General features: G+C 32.7%; 3 protein-coding genes across 4 annotated transcripts; 1 reads left to right on the forward strand and 2 right to left on the reverse strand.

Moving 5' to 3' along the window:
• Nucleotides 1–309: 309 nt before the first annotated feature.
• Nucleotides 310–3,632, forward strand: LOC120068525 (PHD finger protein-like protein). The gene is made up of 6 exons (XM_039020329.2): nucleotides 310–666; nucleotides 798–954; nucleotides 1,357–1,515; nucleotides 1,925–2,185; nucleotides 2,483–3,139; nucleotides 3,236–3,632. Exons 2-6 carry the CDS (start codon nucleotides 874–876, stop codon nucleotides 3,323–3,325), a joined length of 1,248 nt encoding a protein of 415 aa, XP_038876257.1. The 5' UTR covers nucleotides 310–666; nucleotides 798–873; the 3' UTR covers nucleotides 3,326–3,632.
• Nucleotides 3,633–5,176: 1,544 nt separating this feature from the next.
• LOC120067314 (P-loop containing nucleoside triphosphate hydrolases superfamily protein) lies at nucleotides 5,177–12,584 on the reverse strand. The gene is made up of 12 exons (XM_039018873.2): nucleotides 12,287–12,584; nucleotides 11,716–11,849; nucleotides 11,574–11,617; nucleotides 10,402–10,479; nucleotides 9,267–9,459; nucleotides 8,844–8,874; nucleotides 8,706–8,764; nucleotides 8,419–8,492; nucleotides 7,856–7,942; nucleotides 6,255–6,316; nucleotides 5,585–5,613; nucleotides 5,177–5,485 (listed from the first exon to the last, which is right to left on the reverse strand). Exons 1-12 carry the CDS (start codon nucleotides 12,318–12,320, stop codon nucleotides 5,399–5,401), a joined length of 912 nt encoding a protein of 303 aa, XP_038874801.1. The 5' UTR covers nucleotides 12,321–12,584; the 3' UTR covers nucleotides 5,177–5,398.
• Nucleotides 12,585–14,514: 1,930 nt separating this feature from the next.
• On the reverse strand, nucleotides 14,515–18,155 carry LOC120067842 (short-chain dehydrogenase TIC 32 A, chloroplastic-like). Of its 2 annotated transcripts, none has more exons than XM_039019438.2 (8): nucleotides 17,786–18,155; nucleotides 17,462–17,693; nucleotides 17,235–17,314; nucleotides 16,983–17,139; nucleotides 16,317–16,398; nucleotides 16,096–16,183; nucleotides 15,967–16,013; nucleotides 14,515–14,982 (listed from the first exon to the last, which is right to left on the reverse strand). In XM_039019438.2, the coding sequence occupies exons 1-8, from the start codon at nucleotides 17,910–17,912 to the stop codon at nucleotides 14,782–14,784; spliced, it is 1,014 nt and encodes a 337-aa protein (XP_038875366.1). In that variant the 5' UTR covers nucleotides 17,913–18,155; the 3' UTR covers nucleotides 14,515–14,781. The 2 variants fall into 2 exon arrangements, with proteins under 2 accessions (XP_038875366.1, XP_038875365.1); XM_039019437.2 differs by having other exon boundaries at nucleotides 16,317–16,401; nucleotides 17,786–18,145.
• Between the last annotated feature and the right edge of the window lie 830 nt (nucleotides 18,156–18,985).

Consider the following 18,985-nt stretch of genomic DNA (forward strand, 5'->3'; position numbering starts at 1 on the left):
CACGTTTGAAAATTTAGGGACAAAAAAATCACAACCCTCAAACTTAAATATTCATAAACTAAACTTGAGCTTAACTTTTAAACAACTTGTTTTTGTTTTGTTTTGTTTTTGTTTTTTTTTTTTTTTTTTTTTTTTTTTTTTTTTTTTTAGTTAAGATTTAAAAAGTTTCGTGAAGACTACAAAGTTAAAAAAAAAAAAAAAAAAAATAATTGAATACAATTTTTAATAATAGGAAACTAAAAATGAAATTGCTATCCAAAATAAAATCATCACTTTCAAATCCATAATACATGCACACCTAACTAGGATGGATCTCTATTTGGTTTGTTAGTTTAGTAGTTAGTCTTACTCTATAAACCCCTAGAATTTGAAAATGTCTTATCCTTTTTGGGGCTGAAACTTAGAAAGTAAAATAAAAATAAAAAAATCCAAAGAGTTGGGAAGTGGAGGGAACCAGAAGCGAAGTATATATTTGATTTTAGCTACGAAAGATGCCATTTTTGCTAATTGTGGCGGGAGAATGCCGTAAGAGTCCCTCCTCTTCCAAACCCATTTCCATTACTATCCCTCTCTCTCTCCTCGGAGAAAAAATCTCTCCCTCAATCGATTCTTTTTGTTCTGTGCTTCAATTTGATCGCCTTCAGGTCTCTCAAAACTCCATATGAGGTACTTTTCTTCTCTGCAAGTTTGGTGGGATCGCACCCTTTTGTTCTAGGGCATCATCCACCGCTGTTTTTGGGCATTTTCGTAAAGGGGTTTTTAGTGTAACTTCTGTTTTTTGGTCTTTTGTTCTTCAGATTTGGATTCTGAGAACTGGGTTTGGACTATCAGAAGTGGAGTGTTGTTCGAAGTTACTACAGGGTTTGATTTGTAATGGCTGAAGTTTTCGATGATGAAACTGAACAGACAATTTCTATTCAGGAGTATCTGAAGGAAGTTGAGGAACAGGAGCTGGTAATTCTCTCTCTCTCTCTCTTTCCCTCTTTGAATTAGGGTGTCTGATTATTGGTTGGCTTTCCAGAAATCTAGCGATATAATGGCCTGGTAACGTACTGGGGTTTCTATAATTAGGGTTCATGGTTCGTTCATGGCCGCAAAACTTATCAAAATTCTTTAAATCGATTGGAGCGTTCGGTTTGTGTGTGTCCGTAGTGTTAGTAGGGGATGTAGTTACGTACTCGAAAGTCAGAACACGTGTAATCTTTACTGTTCTAAAGTTTGCAATTATCGAAAATCATTCTAGCTTTGTACACGGTACACAGAATATGATACATCTCTAATGTCTTCTTTTCTTGTTTCTGTATCTTCTTTTTGCGTGGACGCTATCTGATTATTATTATTATTTTATTAATCAAGGAAGCGGATTTAGTTTTGGGAGGTGACGAAGGAAAGGAATGTACTTACAGCAAGGGTTATATGAAGAGACAAGCCATTTTCTCATGTCTAACTTGTACCCCTGATGGAAATGCTGGAGTTTGCACAGCTTGTAGCTTGTCATGCCATGATGGACATGAGGTATACATGTTATGAGAAAGAACTCTGTTTAGAGTACGCAGCGATTTAAGTTTCTTTGTTCAATGTATGGTGCTGATTTATTTATGACACAGGATACAGCTCGGATTGCTTTTGAGCTGTATAATCCTAAGGATATAAAAGATGAAGTTTTTCACCATATTTAACTGAACCCTTTTTGGACAAGTATTTGGAGAAGATCCAGCTTGTTGTGTGTGGTTCATGTTGTAAATCTAGGTTATTGATTCATGAACATACCATTTACTCACTGATTGTTGATATTTCTAAGTTGCATAAATGAATATTGTAATTTCTTTCGATTGTTTTCTTCATTCCAATTATGTTAAACTCTCCAAGTACTTTGCTTTCTAATCCCCACTATCTGATTATGATCATTGTTCTCTTGGGCAAGATTGTGGAACTATGGACCAAAAGGAACTTCAGGTGCGACTGTGGAAATTCAAAATTTGGAGACTTTGTCTGCAAGCTGTTCTCAAACAAAGATGTAGAAAATTCCAACAATTCGTATAATCATAATTTTAAAGGATCATACTGCATATGCAATCGCCCTTATCCTGATCCAGATGTTGAAGAGCAGGTGGAGATGATTCAGTGCTGTATGTGTGAGGATTGGTTTCATGAGGAACATCTTGGTCTCAGTACCATAGATGAGGTGTGTTATCACACAAGCCTTTCATGGGTTTTCAAGATTTCTCATTTCTCCATTTTTATTGTTATACAATGATTTGTTGCTCATCATGATTTAGTGAATCTTGCAATAACCTGGATAATTAAACAAAGTTTGCAAATAGTAATCTCTTAAATGTAAAGTGAGTAAAGTTTTATCTTCACAACATAATTACCTTGCCTTTTGTCTATGACGGTGGAACTTTCTTCCAGCATATTTTATCATACCACTTGTTAATGGTTATTGAACTTGCATCATATCATGTACTTGTTTGCTCTGCAGATTCCAAGAGACGAAGAAGGGGAGCCCCTATACGAGGACTTCATATGCTCAGCATGTTCAGCAGTTTGTTCTTTTCTGAGTCAATATCCTTTGTCTATTTGGTCTGTGGGAAGGCAGTCTGATATCTCCTTGGATGCTAGCAACAAAAATGATGCTCCAGAACACACACTTCCAGCTAGTACATCTGTGAAGCATGATGATGTTAATCCTCACGATTCTGCCAATGTGGATTTTACAGTAGCTACTGACAAATCTGCAGGAAAAGACAGCATGCTTAGCGAACTTCCTGAGCACAATTCTAGTTCTAGCGAATCAATTAAAGATAACAATCAAACTGATAGTTGTGTGCTTGGAACTTCTTCATCTGCTTCCATAATCGTTGAAAACAAGCCAATGTTTCTTTTAAAGAATTGGAGGGGTGCCTTGTGCAGATGTGAAAAATGCATCAATAATTACAAGCTGAAGAATATTAGTTTCCTGCTAGATGAAGAGGACTCCATTGCTGAGTATGAGAAAATGGCAAAACAGAAGAGGGAAGAGAAATTACTGCAACAAGAGGGTGCCGAGTCAAAGTTATTTGATAACCTTGGCCATGTGGAGAAAATTGAGATTCTAAATGGCATTGCAGATATGAAGAATGAGATTCATACATTCCTGGTATTTTCGTGTCTATAACAAATAATACGTGTCATTGTATGTTTGTTTGTTTTCCTATTTAGTTCGGTTGTATATATGTTTTGTTCTTCTTTACAGGAATCATTCGATTCGTCGAAGCCTATTACATCTGCAGATATACACCAGGTTTTTGAGAATCTAGCTAAAAAGAGACGTCGTACTGAATGAATTCTCTTAGAAGCTTCAATATATTTCAGGATATATAAAGGGAGTAATCTGCCGCTGGTCTAGGAGTTCTGAAGTTGTGCTGACTACTGAATATACGTATTTGGGGTGGTTTCTTTTAGAATTCTGTATGGTAAAACTGTTAACTATGAAACTTAATTTTCTTTGAGATCTAGATTATGCTTTCAGAAACGACTTGTTTTCGGAAACCTTGTTAACTACCGGAGGTGCCGACCCCTGTGGTTTAAGCTGTAAAATTAACTTAGTTTCAGACCTTTTTCTAATATATGTCAGACCTGTTTCTGATGTATTGTATTGTGTCCCTTACTCTCTAGCCATATCTGATCTTTTTTCCAATTGAGCAATACTTGGGTGGTGCAGTGTGGACTGCATTCATTTCTATGCCTACCTTTCAATCACAGAGGGGAAAAAATCTAAAAAATATATCTTTTAAGAAAGAAAAGTTTGCTATGTGTTAACCTGAAATTGGGTACTTGAGTGTGATTCACAAAGATAGGTGTAATTTGGGATGTATTCAAGCATTTTTTATTTTGATTTTAGTGATTGCTTCGCTATTTGTGAATGTTATCACGAGTGTCTTTACGTGTACAGTGCACGTTCAAAAAATTTGAGAAGTTAATTTGTAGATGACTATCATTGAGCTGGTCGAGAGAGTTGGACGAGTTAAATTTAATGGGGTAAAAATTTCCATCAAATTTTGTGGAGATTATGTGGGAATTCCTTGTGAATTAGGTTTCTTGTGGGGATTTTTTTCCCTATTTACTAAATATTCTTTTAAATGATTTTTTATGAGGAAAATTTGTAATTCATTAGACAGGTGTTTAGTTCTAATGTTGACGATCTAATAATTATTTTGCATTTCAGTCCAAATATCTCACAGAAAATTTGTCAATGAACTGAAACTCAAGTGTCTTAAATATCAAATTATTAATACAAGTAAATCCAAACTGTAAACATCACGACAATGTAGTCCTTTTCAAATTTCAAATTCTTATTTTATTCCTTTGTTTTATTTTTGTTTCTTTTAAGAAAATTATCAACACTTGAAAAAACTTCCCTATATCCCAGGCTTTTTCTTAGCCTTTCTTAAGGCATTAAATATAACTTATGCAAAAGTTAATCCAAATAATTCCATAATTTTTTAAGTGATATGTACTTAAAATGCTTGTAACATTTTGTTTGTATTTTACTCCCTCTATGTGTAGATATTTCATTACTAATCATAAACAGAAATTAGAATACTATGTTTTATGTTTTATGTGCACTATAAAATATCAGATATATTGACAAATTATTTCAATCCTTGCTTAACGAATGAAATTAAATAAGACATTTTAGAATGCATCTCTCTCAAGTGAAGAATTATTCTAAAAACAACTTCAAGAAAATGGAATTTCCAACCAAACAAAGTAGTTAAAACAGAAATGTCGAGAATTGGATGGCAATACAATGCTGAAAGCTCGGGGAATGTACGAGGATTGAGGGTTCATATTCGACACCATAGTCCTCATAATTCATTCAAATAAGTTCCATGAAACCAAATTAATATTTGGTTTTATACTCTAACCTAATTTTTATATCATCAAAATCGATTATAAACGAACCGATAAAATAATCAGTTTGGTAACCACTACTCTGTCAAATTCATCAAAGCATTGTCAAGTGATTATTCGATATTTTCTTTAGTTTATAATGGCATCACATTCATATCAAAAAATAAACATTTGCAATATCTTTTTCTTTTTCTCTCTTTTGAGCTCAACGATATGCAAACATTTGAAGAAATATGTTTTGCGTTAGTTGATGCTCACGTTGATATTTGCAACATCTCCATTAGTCTCCTCAAAAAAGATTTCAAATTAAGCCCAATCATACTATATACTATACAATTCAGTATCTTCAAGCCACAGCTGCTTAATCAACAAGCTGATCACAAGTTCGTCACATTATTATTAAACAAAACCACTGATTTTCAGGGTTTCCAATTTATTTTAATTGCTTATGAATGACCTCAGAGCTTGAAAGGAAAGACCTCCAACAATTTAAATTCTACATTCAGAAATCGACCGACCTAATTACTAAATCTGCATTCTTCTTAGACTTCATTATGAGCTCGGCATTGGGTCGGTCATTGTACTCAATCTGTTGTTTGTATGAATGTTAGTTCAGGGATATGCTAACAAGAAACAGCAAATTGTAAACAGAGAAGAAAAACAAAGCTAAGAATGAGGAGGAACTTACACGCCATTTGGCAACGTCGGGAGGTTTTCCTATAATTGATTCGATCATGCACGAATGAGTAGTATAACATGTTAATTTACAAATATAGTTATTTCTCAGTTGAATTATAAAAAATACCAATATCTGAACCATGAAGTTGGTTTCAACTATACTCCTAAGCTTTTAAAAGTTTCACTTTAACCCTTGAATTTTGAAATTTGTTTTGAAACAACCCAATTGTGCAAGTAAATTCATATTTTATACACAAAAATGTTTGTACCGACCTATGCGAACAATTATTTTCAATCCTTCGTCGCCAAATTTCTATTCTTCTGTTTATGATTTTTTCGCTAATTTAATCCCAAATTTACTTTTCGCAGCATGTGTTTAGATTTGTTTACTTAAGCAACACATAAAAAACCACAAACTTTTCCGTCCATGAATTTAACGGCAAAAACATTAAAAAAATTTCAAACTTCATGGGTTAAAATAGAACTTTTAAAAGTTCGTGGGTATAATTGAAACCAACCTTTATTCAAAGGTATTTTTTATAATTTAAACTTATTTCTTCAACAAATGTGGTTGAGAAGGTTTAAGGTGAGCAAGTTTACCAACCATCAACATAGACCATCTCCCAGTTTTTTCATTTTATTTTTTCAAAAGGATAAAAGGGAATGGCCGGACACCATACCTGTTGAAATATGTCTTTTGAGAACTCGTTCCATCGATTTGTCAATATCTATTTCTACGAACCTGGACAATCAATACCATTAGAATAATCATCAACAAGAATGAAAAAGAGACTTCCAGTGTAAAAAGAACAAAAAGTTGCATTATCTTCTTTTCTGATTAGATTAGATAACATGGAATTCCATCTCAAAACTAACATGAGAAGATTAGCTCATTTATCTTATAAAATTATTAGACCCCTTCATTTTTCTAAGGTAGAATTCTCAACAAATATCAAGCTAGTAAGCAAAGAAGATAATCAATACCATAAGATTAACAACAATTGAAATTCCTTCACCATCGTTTTAAGCCTACAAAATCAATCCCGAGTCAATATTAACTCTCGGGAACTTGTTTAATGGGTGAAATTAAAATACCCTTCAATAATTGAGTTTTATATCTTCTTTCTTTTTGGTGAAGATGTGCATAATTGTGGTTCAATTTGTGGCGGGACGGGTATTTTCGTAGGTACTAGTTCTTCTACTGGAGCTGATTGTTTTATAACCAGGTTCAGGCATGTTAGTGTTCAGTTTGGGGCTGTTTAAAAATGCTTAAAATTATGGCAAGGTTTTATGTATTTTTGTAGTTGGGCAAGAATGTGGTTGGATTGATTAGAGAAAAAAAGTTTTTTAAAAAAGTCATTTTTATTTAGACTCTGTTTAAAATACACTTTGAAAGTGTTTCAAAATCTAATTTGAGTGATTGTCAAACACATCATTCTTTTTCCAAATGACATATTTTCAAAATTAAACACTTGAAAAGTTAAACTAAATATACCATAAATTATAGAGGAAAAACCAATTTTTATTTTTCTTTCACACGTCTAATGATGTGAGAAATCAAGTTAGATGAGACCCAACAATACATACACACACATAGATGTAAACACGTGTAGCTAAAGAGAAAAAACTACAAATTGTTTGGTAAAAGATGTGGAGCTTGTACCTAAATGGTAAAAGAGGTGAGCCATAAAACTAAATTACCTGAGAATTTTGGAATTATGGTTTCAAATTTCATACTCTGGTTGTTGGTTCGCAATAGAGATTGAGGAGGAGCTTTTATTTCATCCGCCCTTTAGTGACAAGGGACATGCCTTAAATTTAATACCACTCTATAGGCGTATGTGTCTAAGATTTTTGTGTAGGTCTTATCATCTTAGATTGGAGGATATTTTATCACAATAGGTTTAATGAATTCTTTAATTAATTATTGTAGGACAAAATGAGGGTTCAATTTCATGCAGTGCTGTGCTCGTCCAGCCAAGTTCCGTCTTAGGGATCAACAACTAACAAACGTGTAATAAACAACCACAATATTATTTTACAACCAAGTGTCTTTCTTGTCCGTTTATATTTCCATCTTTACCTTAAACTAGACACACACACACACACACAAAATAAAATAACATAAAATAATTGTCTCGTAATCTTTTAAAATATACCAATGATTAAACCATAGCAAGCAAGAAAAAGTAAATCTCATCACCAAATGACAAAGTGGTAGCAAAAATTGAACCATCTCAATTGAACACAAGAATAGAAGCCTAAGGTAATGTATACTTACCATTTCTCATTGAACATCGATGAGATCTCTTTCCAAACTCCATCGTCCAGTAATAAATAATTTCCTTCTACTATAACAACCTTGTGCCTGAAAGTAAAAGAATATAAGTATATAAATATACTTTGTAATATAATGAAATAAAACCGTTTTCAGAACCAGTTCGCATGGGGAAAATTGAATCTCCAAATTAAAGATAGATTGATTTTCCAACCAAGATCGAAGCAATAAAGCAGAAAACCCCATGAATGTTTTTGAAAAACCTTCACATTACTTTGAAGAAATTAGACAGATCAAATCTTGAAATTCTAAACTTCAGACAGCCAATTGATACAAGCTTTCAACCTAGTTCAACAGATTAGTTGAGACTGGTATCAGCTTTCCATCTCCTGGCTTTTACATTTATTGGATTTTATAGCTTTCCTACGTATGATAGCCAGACAGGTGTATCCAAAAGAATTTCCATTGGTTATAATAATATCAGCAAGGGAAACGTTTGTAGTCTGCCAAATTATGTGAACGATTGACGAAAACATTAGTATCCAGGTAAATAAAAAATCACTTACCGAAGGCTCACGAAGATATCATCCTCAACTGGATCACCGACACCATGATCAAATGATGGTGCATATACAGATCCCTAGAAAAGCCATCATTTCAAATTGAACTTTAAGAAAGCGCTTGAAGATAAGCACATCTTGCTAAAGTACGGCAAGCTCAAACAGGAAAGAAAATAGGGATAGCAAAAGAAAGATCTTTTTGACACAGAGAAGTTCGTTATGGTCGCAACTCCACAATTTTCAGCACCAATATACAATATTCTTTCATCCTCACTCCTCAGTAACTAAATTACCTGACTTTTTAGTGTCTTGAGGCATGTAAGGAGCAGCTGAGGATTGAATGTCCAAGGAGCTGATTCATCAATTAGAAATCAACCCACCTGCTGCTTGCAAGGAATAAAATCAACAATAAAATTAACTAAAGATCTCACCTCCCCGTCTTGCATGTGCTTCTTCCGGATTCTATTGACATGAGAACACAACGTTTACAGTTAGGAGTAAGTAAAAAAACATACATGATAGAAAGATTTACCGGAAAATAGGTGCTTTAGTTAGCTGAATCCCTACTCAGATCATGCACATTAAAAGATACACTCACAGATAGGAAGCTTTGAATGAACGTGGTAAAAGATGGCTGGAATGGACTACCGGCAGAATACAAAATCTTAGCAATTATTTCACGTACTTCATATCTCAAGGAAATGGAGCTGGATAAAAAACAATTAAATCTCCACTTGTAATCTATCAACCTATAAGTTAAAGGCTTAAAGCAATCTGATGGTTTTCATATAATATGAAAATTGTTCAAACAAAAGAGGCAGGGTGAACTCCGGGAAAATCAACATAGAGCTCACCTCCATTGCATCAAGCTGAGAACGATAAAGATGGAAACCGTCCATAGGGAGAACTGCAGCAACATCAGCAGGCTTTACTTGAGAATCCATTGAAGAAGCTTTCTGGGGCCATAACTTATTCAAACGTTGCACCACTTCAGATGCTATAGTGGTTTTGCCAGCACCAGGAGGACCAGCCAAACCTACAATATATCTGCACGATCAGGTAAATTTTGTTAAAAAAATGTGAATATTATGGCGGATTGACATAGGTATCAAATATAGTAATGAAAATTGAAAGAGGGGAAACAAAGAGGCTGCCAGTGCCAGGTATTCTGAAATTTATAAGAAAATAAGCTGGCTCTATTCACCACACTCGAATATAAATGGACAATATGATTTTTTATTATTTCCAAGTATAATAATGCATTTTCGATTAAGCCTTATACAATGTAACATTTCAGTTTGGTTGCCATTTTTTCTATCTGACAATACCTCCAGAGTCATTCATGTTTGAGTTCACAGGTAGATTAAATATGAAGAGCTTTATAAACATCTCAGTTAAAGGTGATCAACCTCTTCCATATATAAAGTTGCAAAGCTCATATATACTCGAATGCGCATCAGTAATTCTTGACTGAAATATGGAATTACATGTGTTTTTACATAGAATAAAGGGCTTTGACACCCTCCCTGGTGCGATCAAGGGGCAATAGAAATGAGTGAATAGCGAAGATGAAAAAATAGATGTCCTATTGGAGATTCAAGGGTTTTTTCATTTTTCTTTCCTTTCTTTCAATTTTTTTTTTGGAAGATACCAAACTTTCATTGAAAAGAATGAAAGAATACAAGGGTAACAAGCCCCAAAAGAACAGAGCCCAAAAATCTGAAAAGGCACTATGCTTGGCATTAACAGATGATCATTGAAATTCTAAAGAGAAGATTTTTCTGTCTATTAAAATAATGGCCTAGACTTAAGTAATAATATTTAAATGTTTCTGATGGGGCAATACAATTAACAATACAAGATGGATAATAAATGAGACTTAGTTGACAACAATGTTGTAAAGCTTTTTTTTTTTTTTGGTGTGTGTAAAAAAATTAACTTTTTCCTGCCCCGACCCCCTCTTTTTACAGCCTTGGAAGGTGTACTTACTTAAGATCAGGATCTGAAGCTGCTGCTGCCATTGGAAGAAGACGCCTTGCTAAATCATCATATATGTCATCTATACAACTTGAGAGACAATAGAAAGAAGGTCAAAATAGACACAAGAAAAGTGGAAATAGAAAAATTATTAGTTATTAATATGGATAGAAAAACAAATATATAACTATGTTTAAAATTCAAAAACCATTCTTTTAAATCATGTGTAGAACACATTTTTCATAACGTGACCCCTCTTAGGACCAAAAGGAGCATGTGAAATTCTCATTAAAAAAAAATAAAAATAATAAAAATTAAAATTAAAATTAAAAAAACCCCATCTACGACTAGTGCAATATTTGAGAATTGTGAAAAGAATGCCACCAAACAATTTGATTAGTAATTTCTACTTATCTTCTGTCCATGGTCTGTTAGTCGATTAAAATTTGCAGTGTCCTAAACTTAATAATGGTTAAGACTGCCAAATATCATGCATTCTAAATTTAAAATACTAAATAAATTAATAAATCTATATTTATTAAGTTTGGTTGGAAATGCAACCAAAATACTAGTGAGGGACAATATCTCAATTGATATGAGGCTTTTTTTGGTGAAACCAAAAGTAAAATCACGAGGGTTTGTGTCCAAAGTGGATGTATCATACAATTGTAGAGGATTATTGTCCCTAACAATTAAATCTTAGAGCTATGCCCTGATTTTGATGTCAGTAGAATCCTCAAGTGCAAAACAAAGAAATGATGAGTTTCGAAAGATGGTTGTGGGGTGATATGTGGTTGAGCTTTATCAGATAAGTGGTATGCTCTTGTGAAAAGGAATTAGTTGGATAAAGAGTTCGATGGATAGATGACTATTTGAGGGACGACTCAGTGGTCCGTTGTTCGAGGGGAGGATTGTTGAGAATGTAACCCAAATCCCGCATTGGCTAGATAAGGAGAAGATCATGGATATATTAGTGAAGAACAATATCTTCATTGTTACGAGGCCTTTTGCAAACGTAAAACCATGCAGGCGGCTTATGCCCAAAGTAGACAATATTACACCGTCGTAGAGATATGGAAGACCCTGTTGTCCCTATCAAAGCCCTATTCTTTTCTCACACTTTTCAAATCATGGAAATCAGTTGAAATACAAATATGGTCACTAAATATAGTTTGTTAGCGTACCTGCCCTCTACAAAAGAAAATTCTTTCTTTTGGCTGCAAAAGACCTGGAAAAGGGAAGATTCAACAGTGACATTTCAGAGTTCATATAAAAAGAATCGAAAGCAATTATTGAGACCGCAAGAGAGAAAGAAAGAGAACTTACCGTCACACACCTATTCTTCCTGTAGAAACCTTTAGTCTGACCATAGTGCAGTGATCGACATTTATAGGCTGGATTGAATGACAGAAAGTTATAGTCTCTTGGTACAGGTTTTTCCTTCACGAAAGACACCAATCCTGCAGATAAATTTATTCTTGAAATGAAAATACAACAAGACATTTCAGTTGACTAACTATTAAGAATACTGATGAACAATACTATTTTCCGTGAGAAAAAAATTATATCCATCACCAGAACAGCCATATCAAAAAACCACATGAACACAAATCCTCTACACAGTTACCTAATTACATCAACAATCGACTTGAGGATTAAATTTTACGAGGAAAATTATTAAGAATAAATGCAACTGTGATGCAAGAATCATCAATCGAGAGCGAATTGAAGCTCCTCTATTCTACTAACTTGAACGTAATTAGTTTTCTAGATATTCAATTACATCAAGAATTTGAGAGAATATTTATCAGTTGTATCATCGGAGGGAAGAAACCTGGTGAAGAAGAAGAACAGAGATGCATTATGAAAAGAAGAAAAATGATTACAGTCTACAGACCTTTTGAGGCAGCAAGAGAAGGGGAAGCTTCCATGGCGGAATTATGAAGAACAGGAGAATGTTAAGTTCATGAAAATGTTCAAATCGAAACTTAAAACTCCATGAAAACTGATTAATTCAAGAGAGATTCAAATGCTCGAAGCACCAAATCACTCCTCCAAAATTGCCCATATCCATGATTTTCACTGTCTTTCACGGCGTTCTGAATCGAAGACAGAGATGACGGGTCGACTCAACCGAACCGTGATATTGCGAACCGATTGACACCGTCGAAACAGTGACGTGCCTCGTGTCGCTCAATGAAAAATTCATGATCTGATACTTTATATGGGCCTCATTTATGGGCTTATCATCTATTCTTTAACATTGTGAGTAGGCCCATTAGAGGATACCTTCACAAGAATGGGCCTCATGCATGTTTTTGGTTGGGAATTGCAATGGTTAGCGCTTGGGGTTAATAATGAAGTGTAAGCAACTTTCTTAAAAAAATTACAAATATAATAAAATTTATTCTTAATGGTGATAGACTCTATCGCTGATGAACTCATATTAACGATATGGTCTATCACTGATAAATTCGAAGAGTTGATCTAGATTTTGGTATATTTGCAAATTTTTTGCATTGTATTATATCTTCAATTACTTTAGTCTGATTGTTATTTTTGCAGTTGTCCCTTCTTTCTAAAAAGAAATATTTTTTAAGACCTTGACCTGAAGAATGCATTCAACCTATGAATTTTTAAAATGCATATTTTGTCCTTGAATGTTTAATAACTGTATTGGGTTTCTGAGTTTTAAAATATATTTTTTTTAGTCTTCAAATTTTTAAAAATAGGTTTAAAATGTCCTTAAAGTAATTGTTTTATTTGAACTAATTATATGACACTTGAAATTAGAAAAATTAATTTAGGGAGGAGACAATCTTCTAAAATTATTTTTTCTAATCTAAAATGGTGTGTAATTATTTAAAAGAATAATAAAAATTACTTCAAGGACCTTTTAATTCTTTAAAAAAAAAAAAAAAAAAAAAAAAAAAAAAAAAAAAAAACAATAACCAAAAATGTAAATTTTAAAAATCAGTGGACCAAACACATTCTTTAGAACTTAGGGGCTAAAATGTAATTTTTCCTTCTTCTTTTTCTAATTCTTAATCAACCTTGTTCTCAATTTCTTGTTTCTCTTTGCTTAGAGAGCAATGATCAATTCTTAATTCAAGTGATATTCTATTAAACATTTGTGTTTTTTCCTAAAGATGGAAACCTTTTTGTTCTATGACCTCTTGGATCATGCATGGAGAATTTCTTTGAGCTTGTCATATGATTTTTAATCACTTATTGAATTCTATTTAATTATTTTAGAGAAGCATATTTGTGTAAATAATAAAGATGCATACATCTTGGCTCATACTTTTGTTTATCGAGTGAGAAATTTAGTAGTTGCTAGTCCTACACTAATCCAAGGCTTACAACATAGTTACATGTCAATTTATTTTTTGGCTAAGTTTTTAGTATATTGTCATTTTTTTTCTTTTTTAAAAAATATATTAATAATATTAGTAACAAAACTTAGAAACACAATTCAAGCTTAACTTAATTATTAAACTAGTTTTTTTTAAAAAAATAAATATCTATAATAGAGTTAGATGAACCCTAGTTTGACCAATCACAATTATTTGATCTTATCATATTTAATAATTTATATTTTAGGTAAGTGACCACTCATAATTTAAATCTATGTCTTCAAAGAGGTCTTTTTTTTAAAACTAAGGCCACATGTGAGTAGGTCCTATGTTTTGATCAAAACCCCAAAAATAAAGTCTTTTATTTTTCAATTATTAAAAATAAGTATAAAAAATAATCCCACCCACATGAAAAACTGCCACCAACCTACCCCACATTCCCCAAAGTCCAAAGATACAATACGCCGTCGTTTTCCTATTCTATACATAAACAAAAGCATGGGTCTATCAAATAATTGGAATGGAATACTAACCATTTGCATCATTTTAATTATTTTACTTTTTTTAAAATAAAAAAAAACCACCTTTTTCTTGCTTTAAATCTGACCCTAGAATCATAGTATCATGATGATTAAATGATCTTACACACAGCCAAATCCTCCAATACTTTTGATGGGTCCAATGATTTAATGAAAGTGTAAAGAGAGCACTTAACTTGGTTCATATGTGACAACCCAAAATTAAAAAAAAAAACTATAGATTATACACATGAAATAAAGCTAACTATTTGATTGATTATATATATCCATTACCATATTCTAAAAAGCAAAAAAAAAAAAAAAAAAAAAAAAAAAAATATATTATATTTGTTTAAATATATATATTCCTTTCCCCCACTACCTAGCTAGCTTCTTGCTTTTTGTCTACCTACCATCTATTAATATATATTTTATACTTGATTTTGGACTAAGATTCTCTCTCTCCAAACCAAATATGTCACATCTTTTTTTTTTTTTAATTTTTAATAGAAAGTAAATTAGTCCAAGGCATTGTTTGGATCGAAAACGAGTTTTGAGTTTGCGTTGACCATAATCTCGGAGGCGGACCAGAGACGGGCGGCTTCCGTCGGACTAGCGGCGAGTTTGGACGGCGAGGACTCGTTGCAGTCGGCGAAATACTTGCCGGTGACGTGGCTTAGCCTCGGGTTTGTCGCCACGTAGCATGTCGTTGCCGCCGCCTGTGGAAGAAGGAAAATCAGATTGGCCTGTGTGTCAGTTCTATTACTATATAGCCTTTTTTCTGTTTTTTCTATTTTTTTCTCGGGAAACAAACGGAAAACGTAGACTTCAAAGTAAATAAATAAATATATTTTTTTAAAAAAATTCTTGTTTTTATATCTAGAACAATATTGAATTTAAAATAGATTAAATTACAAATTTAATCCAATCGCGTAAAACAGAAAGGATGAATGTTAGACCGCTAACTTTCAAGAGGGAGTGCATTTCACTTGCTTAACTAAATTTTGGCTATTAATCTCGTAATCTAACCTTCAAAATATATGTAGTTAAATCATCAACCGATCTAAAAGCAATAATGTATAAAATTGGAAGAACCAACCATCAAAACTCTAACTGAGAGTGAAGGAAAGAACTGTGAGAGGAAAGGCTTATTTTCCAAACTTGAAGAAGCTTAAGTTGCTAGATTATTGAGCAACTTTGTTCTCCTCCAAACGGCTGAGCAGATGGATTATGATAAATTTACTTCTATCAACATTTAAATAAAATTAAATACAACTCCTATTGCACTTTTGGGAGTGATACTGAAATACTTTTCAGGTGCAATATAACAATTAGTTCCAAAGAATTAGTAAATATAACACAACACAAATAAAATTTGTAGAAATAGCAAAATTTAAATTAACTCTCAGAGTTTATCAATGACAAACTATATTAGAGTTTATTACGCATGAATTTTGTTATATTTGTAATTCTTTAAAAATGTTGCTTTATACTTGATTATTAACCTTAGGAGTGCTAGCTATTTCAATTACCCCACTTAAAATGGGTATTTATAACATTTGCAATCACACTCTTTTATCATTCAAAATAATTTGATATTTATATACTTTTAAACGATACCATTAAACGTATCGTAAGTGATTTTAACAATTTTCAAATGTATAATTTAATAAATGAATTAATGAGAGGTTTGGCTGGTTTACCTGAGGGATTGTCTTTAACAGCTTGGAAGCCATAAAGAACACCAAATCTGCAGTAATTTTTTGAAATTACTTTTAATTTTGATATATACTGAAGTTAAAAGAAAAAGGGAAATTAAAGAAATTTCATACCTGTAATGAAACCTTCACGATCTCTAGTAAGTCGAGTTCTGACGATTCCCGGATGAACACAGTTCACAGTAACATTAGCTCCCATTTGCTAAATCAAAAGAAAAAAAAAAAAACAATAATTATAATTTTTAATGCAAATTAGAAATTATTGAGAAAAAAAAAAGGAATTAAAGAATTAATTTTTTTTAAAAAAGTAAAGAGAATATTATAATGTAAAGAACCTTCAATCGGCGACCAAGTTCGTGGGTATGCAGAACGTTAGCAAGCTTAGAGAGCGCGTAAGCACGTGTCGCATCGTAATTCCTGCTGGGAATCCACCCACATTAAACTGTATTAGATTAATTTATACAATACTCTACCAAGTCAAATCCCTTTTATTTTTTAAATTATTTATTTTTTGTCTTTCAATTTTATTTTTATTCATTTTAGTCTTTTATACTGTTAAAAGTGATTACATCTAAAATAGTCATTTTCTAATGGCTTTACTGGCTCAAGAAAATGAATCAAAGTCTCGTAGAGGCTAAAATAAATCAAAGCCGACCAAAGTAGAATTTAAAACGAAATTTCATACAAAATAGATACTTTGATTTCAAATGAATTATTTGATACGGCAAGAAAGAGAACAATTTGATATCTTGTTTTTATGTACTAATAAAATCTAACTAGAAATTTGCAGGATCTAGAGTGAATAAAATAAAAATTATTCAAATTATTTCCAACTTTCTTTTTTTCATTTTAAACGGAGAGTTAATGAAAGGACCAAAATGGTAAGCTTTTCAAACTAGAGTGAGACGTTTTGAAATACAAGGATGAAAATGAACTATAGAAATCAAAATAATATTTATACTAAGAAATTAAAAAGAAAACCATTTAATATTTAAATTTACCTTTTATTTCGGCTTATCTGACCGAGGTATTTAATGATGTCGCCGGAAAACCAGCCGTGAATGCTCGACGACACGTTCACAATCCGCCCCTCAACCCCCGTCGCTTTCGCCGTCTCCACCATCTTATTCACCAACAATTTCGTCAACAGAAAATGACCTGATATTATTTTTATTACATTAATTTCCCCTTTTTTTTTCTATAAACTTCACAAAAAAACAATTTATTATTATTATTAAAAAAAATAAAATTACCCAAATAATTAGTAGCAAAGGTCATCTCGATCCCGTCCTCCGAAATTGCATGCTCATGCGAGAATTTTCCAGCGTTATTTCTAAAATTCAAAAAAATCAAAATCAAAATCAAAATCAAAATGCCATTAAAAAGGAAAAAAAATGTTTAAATTACAAATTTGGAGTTAGAAATTAGGCGGCACTTAACAAAATATATATATATATATTGAGGGGATTGGAGAATTTACATGAGGAGATTAAGCGGGAGATTGAGGGATTCAAATTGGGCAACGAACGTTCTAACAGAAGACAAAGAGCTCAAATCAAGCGACATAACAATGATTTCCGAATCAGAGCATTCAGACTCGATCCGAGCCTTAGTTTCCTCAGCGGCTTTAAGGTTCCGCGATGGAAGTATCAAACGAGCCCCACGTTTGGCAAGAACCCGAGCCGTCTCAGCTCCAATACCCGAGGTGGCACCTGAGAGAGAAATGGTTAAAATCATTTTGATCGTTCTAGTGGATAATGGAAGAAAAGAAGAAGTTAGAAGTTAGTTAGTTAGGGGGGCTCACCGGTGATGATGGCGGTGAAGGAAGGGAGGAGGAAGGGGGCGGAGGAGGTGACGTGTTCGGCGGTGGATTTGGAGCCGAAGCCGGAGGGGCCGGGGGAGCCGGAGAGGTAGTTGAGGGAAAGGAGCATATTTGGAAGAGTAATGGAATGGGAAAATATGGATGTATGTCAGAAATGGCAGGCCACGCCGCTCTTCATGTGTCAATTTCAGCGAGGAGAATGGATTGAAAGAAGAGAAGGGTGTTTGGACTATAATTTATAATAGGGGAAGAGAGAGAGAAATGGTGGAATAACATATTTGTCATTTCAGTAGTACTTAGAGATTTGTTTAATTCATATGGGGTAATTGGGAGCTTCCATTCATTTATTACTATTTTTTTCTGCGATGTAATTATAGATGCATTTTAGTAGATCTCTCCTTATCTTTTTCTTTTCAACTTTATTATTAACAAATCATTAAATACTTCATGGGTTAAACATTAGTTCAATTGACATTAAATATATCCGTACATTCTAGACTATAAGATCAAAAATTCGAATCTTCTTATAAAATTTATTGTACTAAAACAAATCATAGTTTAATTATATTATTTTATAGGAATATGAATAATTCTTATTGCATTATCTCCATACATCCCTTCAATCAACAAACTAATATATATATATATATATATATATATAAAAGATATCAGTTTGAAAGGGAAAAAAGTTTGCCCACTTGATAATTCGTGATTGTGCACTTGGATTGCCAATATAAAAATGGGTGCAAACTCAAATGCACCCAATTTATTTTCTATTTGGATACATAATAGATTACACTTATCTTTTTATGGCTACTCCGATCACATACACCACTAAATTTTCAAAAATACTTTTAGAAAACGTAAAAGAAAAGTTTGTCACTTGATAAATCATTGTTGGATTGACAATTAAGTGGACTACTAAAAGATAAGTGTGAGATGTACTCAATTTTTCTACTATTTATTATAGTTCTTATATTATATTGAAAATGTTTAATTTACTTTCTATATTGATAAAATATTTATCGTATGCAACTTAACTCATAGTGACACATTTGTTTTGGTGTATTGAGGTCCTCACTCTTAAGTCACGAGTTTGCATAGTCAAGTTTAGTGATTTTATCTATTTATGTTGTAACTCTTAAAACGTAACTTTTAGTCCTTTTAATTTTCAAACGTGAT

Source organism: Benincasa hispida, chromosome 12 (assembly GCF_027475165.1).
Source record: "Benincasa hispida cultivar pf3 chromosome 12, pf3_genome.v1.1, whole genome shotgun sequence".
Classification (NCBI taxonomy): domain Eukaryota; kingdom Viridiplantae; phylum Streptophyta; class Magnoliopsida; order Cucurbitales; family Cucurbitaceae; genus Benincasa; species Benincasa hispida.